Source organism: Antedon mediterranea, chromosome 11 (assembly GCF_964355755.1).
Source record: "Antedon mediterranea chromosome 11, ecAntMedi1.1, whole genome shotgun sequence".
NCBI lineage: Eukaryota > Metazoa > Echinodermata > Crinoidea > Comatulida > Antedonidae > Antedon > Antedon mediterranea.
In genome coordinates, this window is record NC_092680.1 from 12,327,930 (window position 1) to 12,336,654 (window position 8,725).

Sequence of the window (8,725 nt, forward strand, 5' to 3'; positions counted from 1 at the left end):
TAAGTAATTATACGTACTAGGCCTATTAAAATATAAAGCGGATGAACACATTTTTCGAAGATGAACGAACTAAAGATATTTTGAACACAGGTTTTAACTTCTTATAGTTACTCTATTTTCTATTTGTTTTATTGTTATTTAAGTTTCAAACAGTTATTATAAAACGCATAAATATTTTTTTTAAAAGACAACGATAGAGTCATGCAAGTACAGTATTGGTACTGCGAAGAACAAGGTATACCCAGTTTGTTATTGTATTTACAAATATAGTTCAGTCATTTTTATTCAATTATAAATATAGGTCAATCATTGATTGGCAGTCTACTAAAAAATTTACCAATTTGCAATACTAACTGCTTTTTGGTATGAGGTGGATGGTGGGGTAATGGGGTTATTTCTTCTTGTGTCTAATAAAAGAAAAAAAAAAGAAATGTACCATTGATATTATTATTATTATATTCAAATATACAGGAAAGTTAATGTAAGTATGTAGGCCTACAGTTTAATGATGATTCATATTTTTTTTAGACACCATTCGCACGTTATTAGTAAGCCCTCAACACGAACGCATGATGAATGGAATTGGTGGCGTCATTAAGGCTAAGTCACTAGAACTGCTAATTAAGCAACTAGTGACAAGGCATAGCAGAGAAGGTCACTTAGTTGTAAATTGCCTAGGATGGAATGGTAAATAATACATTTATACCATAACTCATAATAATCATTCATTGATGTTAACCAAAAACATACCGCGTGACAATTGGGCATGTCGCTAAAATCCAATCAAATGGGAAAAATTCTTGTTCTTTGAGTCATTACTATTGTCGTTTGTACAAACGACATTAATGAACTAACAAAATAATTTAATATTCAATTGAAATCTATTTTATTGTTATTATAATTACAGTGTTCAAGGAAATAATTTTGCAACGGCGCAATTGTATAACCTTGCTCGAGAATGATGGGGAATCTGAATTAAGATCCAGATTAGTTCGTTTCAAAGAAGAAATTGAAAACAGCATTCAGCTTGAAAATGGAGCCCAATCGGATGGTAAGTTTAAGTTAAATTAACTTTATTGTTTATCTATTGTCATGGATGCTAATACGAAGAACAATATACAAGCGATATTGTATACATTCAAGTCGCAATACAATGCTGATGATTTGATGTTTGTAGTGCAATATACTGCTACTTTTTGTTCAGGAATTTTAAAACGGCATATTAAGCTGTATTCTCATAACTTGGACGGCATATTATGCTACAGTATCTGTATTGTAAACTTGTATAAACACAGCCCATGCATTTAATTTTTAATCAATATTCAAAATACCCATAATCAATTTCTGACCCAATTTGAAACATATAGTAATACAAATTTAAAAAAAAACAAGATTCTCTATTTTAAAATTTTGTTTACACAGAGCTTCTAAAAAAATGATACAACTATTTAGAGGTCTATTAAATAATAGGGCCTTGGTTTATTCATCATTTCAGATGAGGACGACAGTACAGATGAGGAGGTTGAAGATAATGCGGAGATGGCAAATGAGGAGGACGACTACACATTTCCGGGGTGAAAATAGCATTCATGATACTGGACACATGCCTTGCAGTCACATTTTATATAACTTTTCAAATTAATTTATTAAATTTATTCTGTGCCTTGTGATGTTTATATATATACTGTATATACAATTGAGAGACTAGTACTGTTCCGCCGTACTACGACAGTGGTCTAATGGTCATCTGCATATCAAGCAGAATGTTCCGGGTTCGGATCTTGGATTGGGCATTCTCACTGATTTCCTCATCTTTATCGTTTAAAATTAAATAATTAAATTTCACTGGGCGGTTTAGAATTATTCTGTGCCTGTGAAATGTATATATCTTTTAAATATTTTCTACTACAATCACGTATAAATAGTTAGTAATGCATACAATACTTATTTTACTAGAAGCCGAGTTTAATTCTTTCTAAATTAATAACCAGTGTTAGTGAATAAATAGTTAAAATTTATCAGTTCTTTAATTCTTTGATGTAAGGCTGAGAAAAAACATGAGTGTATTCATGTTTTGTCATTAATAAAAAGCTTGTATAGCACACTAAAACTTTGTCTACTAATTATTTTTACAGAGAAATTCTTGTATTTCTGAAGTCATAAATTTTATGACCTAATGGCAGCTTCACAATCATGTCATAAATATTATGACTTATGTGAAAACAGTCAATACCTTGAAGCCCGGAAATCACAGCCTCATGTACTATAACCAGCGTATTCCGAGACATAACATGTAGTTTTAAATTGTCATAAATTTTATGACCTAATGACTGCTAAATTAATGTCATAAATATTATGACTTATGTGAAAATAGTCAATACTGTACCAGGAAGCCCCGAAATTAGTGCTTCCTGTACTATACACTATAACTAGCGTATTCCGAGACTTAACATGTACCTTTAAATTGTCATAAATGTTATGACCTAATGACTGCTAAATTAATGTCATAAATATTATGACTTATGTGAAAATAGTCAATAGGCAGCTACCATGTCGATCGAATAATACACGCTGTTATCTGCTGTATATAGCCCATCACTTTATAACTTTTTTGTTGAATCTAATATATTATTACCGAGTATAAGGTGGTTAGGAGCTAATAATACTAAGCTTTAGAGCTGAGTGGAAATGGGCCGCTACTACTAGTAATTACACCAAAGTGTTTTGTGTATGATAATCGAAGTGCAGCTAGCTCTGCCAACAAATGCATGGATTAATACATTCATTTATAAAAATAGTTTTTAACACTCAGCTAGCTTTTATCTCATTATCATAAATGAAAACAAAAAAGAATTGCCTTTTTCAACTACAAATAAAAACATATCATCCAAACTAATAAACAGAAAAAAGAAACAATTATTCAATCAATATTATAGTTTATCGTTAAAGTAAGTTGATATATTTATGTTTCATTATACATTGTATTAAACTAGTTAATGTCGATGTATACATTTATATAAAACAAGGTTTTGTTTATTAATTTCTCAGCGTTACTAAAATCAAAATATAAAACAAAACAAATTATACGGCAAGTTTATGCAAATAAAAATAATTATAAGAGGAAATGTTTGTTATCGCTAAATTGTAGTATTTTGATAATATTGAAATCGATAAAAATCAAAATATGCATATTTTACGATTTTGTATACATTTTAGCTATGAATGGCCAAAATTAAAGTAAAGGTCGATTTTGTTGAATCTACACAGACGTATAATGTTTGTACTGAAAATAAAACGTGTTTTGAGAGATTTCCTCTCTAATACAAATGTGTTGAGGTCTGTCCTCCAAGTATGATTGACACCATCTTAGTGCACATCCCTGAACACCAATAGAAGCTTGCAACCTCTCAGTCAGAATACTATGATATACCGTATCAAACGCAGCACTCAAATCAGGTAAAATTAAAGCAGTTACTTTTTCAACATCCATCGCACGAAGTATATCATTGCTAACGCGCAGGAGTGCAGTTTCAGTACTGTGATGTGATTGAGAGAGAGAGATAGATCAGCGAGAGCGAGATAAATTAGCGAGAGAGAGATAGATCAGCGAGAGAGAGGTAGATCAGCGAGAGAGAGAGATAGATCAGCGAGAAAGAGATAGATCAGCGAGAGAGATAAATAGATCAGCGAGAGAGAGAGAGAGATAGATCAGCGAGAGAGAGAGAGAGAGAGATAGATCAGCGAGAGAGAGAGAGATATAGATCAGCGAGAGAGAGATAGATCAGCGAGAGGGAGAGATAGATCAGCGAGAGAGAGATAGATCAGTGAGAGAGAGAGAGAGATCAGCGAGAGAGAGTGATAGATCAGCGAGAGAGAGATAGATCAGCAAGAGAGAGAGAGATAGATCAGCGAGAGAGAGATAGATCAGCGAGAGAGAAAAAGATCAGCGAGAAAGATATAGATCAGCGACAGAGAGATAGATCAGCGAGAGAGAGATAGATCAGCGAGAGAGATATAGATCAGCGAGAGAGATAGATCAGCGAGAGAGAAATAGATCAGCGAGAGAGAGAAAGATCAGCGAGAGAGAGATAGATCAGCTAGAGAGAGATAGATCAGCGAGAGAGATAGATCAGCGAGAGAGAGAGATAGATCAGCGAGAGAGAGAGAGAGATAGATCAGCAAGAGAGATAGATCAGCGAGAGAGAGATAGATAAGCGAGAGAGAGATAGATTAGCGAGAGAGAGATAGATCAGCGAGAGAGAGATAGATCAGCGAGAGAGAGAGAGATCAGCGAGAGAGAGATAGATCAGCGAGAGAGAGAGATAGATCAGCGAGAGAGAGACAGATAGATCAGCGAGAGAGAGTGAGAGAGATAGATCAGCGAGAGAGAGAGAGAGATAGATCAGCGAGAGATAGAGATGGATCAGCGAGAGAGAGATAGATCAGCGAGAGAGAAAAAGATCATTGAGAGAGAGATAGATCAGCGACAGAGAGATAGATAAGCGAGAAAGAGATAGATCAGCGAGAGAGATATAGATCAGCGAGAGAGATAGATCAGCGAGAGAGAGATAGATCAGCGAGAGAGAGAGAGATAGATCAGCGAGAGGGAGAGATAGATCAGCGAGAAAGAGATAGATCAGCGAGAGAGAGATAGATCAGCGAGAGAGAGATATATCAGCGGGAGAGAGATAGATCAGCGAGAGAGAGAGAGAGAGATAGATCAGCGAGAGAGAGAGAGAGAGAGATAGATCAGCGAGAGAGAGAAAGATCAGCGAGAGAGAGATAGGTCAGCGACAGAGAGATAGATCAGCGAGAGAGAGATAGATCAGCGAGAGAGATATAGATCAGCGAGAGAGAGATAGATCAGCGAGAGAGAGAGATAGATCAGCGAGAGAGAGAAAGATCAGCGAGAGAAAGATAGATCAGTGAGAGAGAGATAGATCAGCGAGAGAGAGATAGATCAGCGAGAGAGAGATAGATCAGCAAGAGAGAGAGAGATAGATCAGAGAGAGAGAGATAGATCAGCGAGAGAGAGATAGATCAGCGAGAGAGAGATAGATCAGCGAGATAGAGATAGATCAGCGAGAGAGAGATAGAAAGTTCAGCGAGAGAGAGAGAGATCAGCGAAAGAGAGATAGATAGATCAGCGAGAGAGAGATAGATCAGCGAGAGAGATAGATCAGCGAGAGAGAGATAGATAGATAGATGAGCGAGAGAGAGATAGATGAGCGAGAGAGAGATAGATCACCGAGAGAGAGATAGATAAGCGAGAGAGAGATAGATCAGCGAGAGAGAGATAGATAGATAGATCAGCGAGAGAGAGATAGATAGATCAGCTAGAGAGAGATAGATCAGTAAGAGAGAGATAGATAGATCAGCGAGAGAGAGAGATAGATCAGCGAGAGAGAGATAGATCAGCGAGAGAGATAGATAGATCAGCGAGAGAGAGAGATAGATCAGCGAGAGAGAGATAGATGAGCGAGAGAGAGACAGATCAGCGAGAGGGAGAGATAGATCAGCGAGAGAGAGATAGATCAGCGAGAGAGATAGATCAGCGAGAGAGAGATAGATCAGCGAGAGAGAGATAGATCAGCGGGAGAGAGATAGATCAGCTAGAGAGAGAGAGATAGATCAGCGAGATAGAGAAAGATCAGCGAGAGAGAGATAGATCAGCGACAGAGAGATAGAACAGCGAGAGAGAGATAGATCAGCGAGAGAGATATAGATCAGCGAGAGAGAGATAGATCAGCGAGAGATAGATAGATATGCGAGAGAGATAGATCAGCAAGAGAGAGATAGATCAGCAAGAGAGAGATAGATCAGCGAGAGAGAGAGATAGATCAGCGAGAGCGAGATAGATTAGCGAGAGAGAGATAGATCAGCGAGAGAGAGAGATCAGCGAGAGAGAGAGATAGATCAGCGAGAAAGAGATAGATCAGCGAGAGAGATTGATAGATCAGCGAGAGAGAGAGAGAGATAGATCAGCGAGAGAGAGAGAGAGATAGATCAGCGAGAGAGAGAGATAGATCAGCGAGAGGGAGAGATAGATCAGCGAGAGGGAGAGATAGATCAGCGAGAGAGAGATAGATCAGCGAGAGAGATAGATCAGCGAGAGAGAGATAGATCAGCGAGAGAGAGATAGATCAGCGAGAGAGAGATAGATCAGCGAGAGAGAGATAGATCAGCGAGAGAGAGAGAGATAGATCAGCGAGAGAGAGTGAGAGAGATAGATCAGCGAGAGAGAGATAGATCAGCGAGAGAGAGAGAGATCAGCGAGAGAGAGAGATAGATCAGCGAGAGAGAGATAGATAGATCAGCGAGAGAGAGATAGATAGATCAGCGAGAAAGAGATAGATAGATCAGCGAGAGAGAGATAGATCAGCGAAAGAAAGATAGATAGATCAGCGAGAGAGAGATAGATCAGCGAGAGAGATAGATTAGCGAGAGAGAGAGATAGATAGATGAGCGAGAGAGAGATAGATCAACGAGAGAGAGATAGATCAGCGAGAGAGAGATAGATAGATCAGCGAGAGAGAGATAGATAGATCAGCGAGAGAGAGATAGATAGATCAGCGAGAGAGAGATAGATAGATCAGCGAGAGAGAGAGATAGATAGATCAGCGAGAGAGAGATAGATGAGCGAGAGAGAGATAGATCAGCGAGAGAGATAGATAGATCAGCGAGAGAGAGAGAGAGAGAGAGAGAGAGATAGATAAGCGGGAGAGAGAGATAGATCAGCGAGAGAGAGATAGATCAGCGAGAGGGAGAGATAGATCAGCGAGAGAGAGATAGATCAGCGAGAGAGAGATAGATCAGCGAGAGAGAAATAGATCAGCGAGAGAGAGATAGATCAGCGAGAGGGAGAGATAGATCAGCGAGAGAGAGATAGATCAGCGAGAGAGAGAGAGATAGATCAGCGAGATAGAGAAAGATCAGCGAGAGAGAGATAAATCAGCGAGAGAGAGATAAATCAGCGAGAGAGAGATAGATCAGCGAGAGAGAGATAGATCAGCGAGAGAGAAATAGATGAGCGAGAGAGAGATAGATCAGCGAGAGAGAGATAGATAGATCAGCGAGAGAGAGAGAGAGATAGATCAGCGAGAGAGAGAGAGAGAGATAGAGAGAGAGAGAGAGAGAGAGATAGATCAGCGAGAGAGAGAGAGATAGATCAGCGAGAGAGAGATAGATCAGCGAGAGGGAGAGATAGATCAGCGAGAGAGAGATAGATCAGCAAGAAAGAGATAGATCAGCGAGAGAGAGATAGATCAGCGAGAGAGATAGATCAGCGAGAGAGAGAGATAGATCAGCGAGAGAGACAGAGAGATAGATCAGCGAGAGAGAGAAAGATCAGCGAGAGAGAGATAGGTCAGCGACAGAGAGATAGATCAGCGAGAGAAAGATAGATCAGCGAGAGAGATATAGATCAGCGAGAGAGAGATAGATCAGCGAGAGAGAGAGATAGATCAGCGAGAGAGAGAAAGATCAGCGAGAGAGAGATAGATCAGTGAGAGAGAGATAGATCAGCGAGAGAGAGATAGATTAGCGGGGGAGAGATAGATCAGCGAGAGAAAGAGAGGTAGATCAGAGAGAGAGATAGATCAGCGAGAGATAGATAGATCAGCGAGAGAGAGATAGATTAGCAAGAGAGAGATAGATCAGCGAGAGAGAGATAGATCAGCGAGAGAGAGAGAGAGATAGATCAGCGAGAGAGATAGATCAGCGAGAGGGAGAGATAGATCAGCGAGAGAGAGATAGATCAGCGAGAGAGAGATAGATCAGCGAGAGAGAGATAGATCAGCGCGAGAGAGATAGATCAGTGAGAGAGAGAAAAATCAGCGAGAGAGAGAGATAGATCAGCGAGAGAGAGAAAGATAAGCGAGAGAGAGATAGATCAGCGACAGAGAGATAGATCAGCGAGAGAGAGATATAGATCAGCGAGAGAGATATAGATCAGCGAGAGAGATAGATCAGCGAGAGAGAGATAGATCAGCGAGAGAGAGAAAGATCAGCGAGAGAGAGATAGATCAGTGAGAGAGAGATAGATCAGCGAGAGAGAGATAGATCAGCGAGAGAGAGAGAGAGAGAGATAGATCAGCGAGAGAGAGATATATAAGCGAGAGAGAGATAGATTAGCGAGAGAGAGATAGATCAGCGAGAGAGAGATAGATCAGTGAGAGAGAGAGATCAGCGAGAGAGAGAGATAGATCAGCGAGAGAGAGATAGATCAGCGAGAGAGAGAAAGATAGATCAGCGAGAGAGAGATAGATAGATCAGCGAGAGAGAGATAGATCAGCGAAAGAGAGATAGATAGATCAGCGAGAGAGAGATAGATCAGCGAGAGAGATAGATTAGCGAGAGAGAGATAGATAGATGAGCGAGAGAGAGATAGATGAGCGAGAGAGAGATAGATCAGCGAGAGAGAGATAGATCAGCGAGAGAGAGATAGATCAGCGAGAGAGAGATAGATAGATCAGCAAGAGAGAGATAGATAGATCAGCAAGAGAGAGATAGATAGATCAGCGAGAGAGAGATAGATGAGCGAGAGAGAGATAGATCAGCGAGAGAGATAGATAGATCAGCGAGAGAGAGATAGATCAGCGAGAGAGAGAGAGAGAGATAGATCAGCGAGAGAGAGAGATAGATCACCGAGAGAGAGATAGATCAGCGAGAGAGATAGATCAGCGAGAGGGAGAGATAGATCAGCGAGAGAGAGATAGATCAGCGA

At 39.7% G+C, this 8,725-nt stretch overlaps 1 protein-coding gene across 1 annotated transcript; it reads left to right on the forward strand.

Annotated features, from left to right (window-relative positions):
• The first annotated feature begins 514 nt into the window (after positions 1-514).
• LOC140063092 (uncharacterized) lies at positions 515-1,948 on the forward strand. Its single transcript, XM_072109524.1, has 3 exons — positions 515-687; positions 908-1,051; positions 1,496-1,948. The coding sequence occupies exons 1-3, from the start codon at positions 570-572 to the stop codon at positions 1,576-1,578; spliced, it is 345 nt and encodes a 114-aa protein (XP_071965625.1). The 5' UTR covers positions 515-569; the 3' UTR covers positions 1,579-1,948.
• The last annotated feature ends 6,777 nt before the right edge of the window (positions 1,949-8,725 follow it).

Bases quoted from the DNA above. Each gene is read 5' to 3' on its own strand.
- LOC140063092 (XM_072109524.1), top strand. From the start codon at position 570: ATGATGAATGGAATTGGTGGCGTCATTAAGGCTAAGTCACTAGAACTG. The intron at 688-907 runs GTAAATAATACA...TTATAATTACAG, and splicing joins AAATTGCCTAGGATGGAATG to TGTTCAAGGAAATAATTTTG. The intron at 1,052-1,495 runs GTAAGTTTAAGT...TCATCATTTCAG, and splicing joins AAATGGAGCCCAATCGGATG to ATGAGGACGACAGTACAGAT.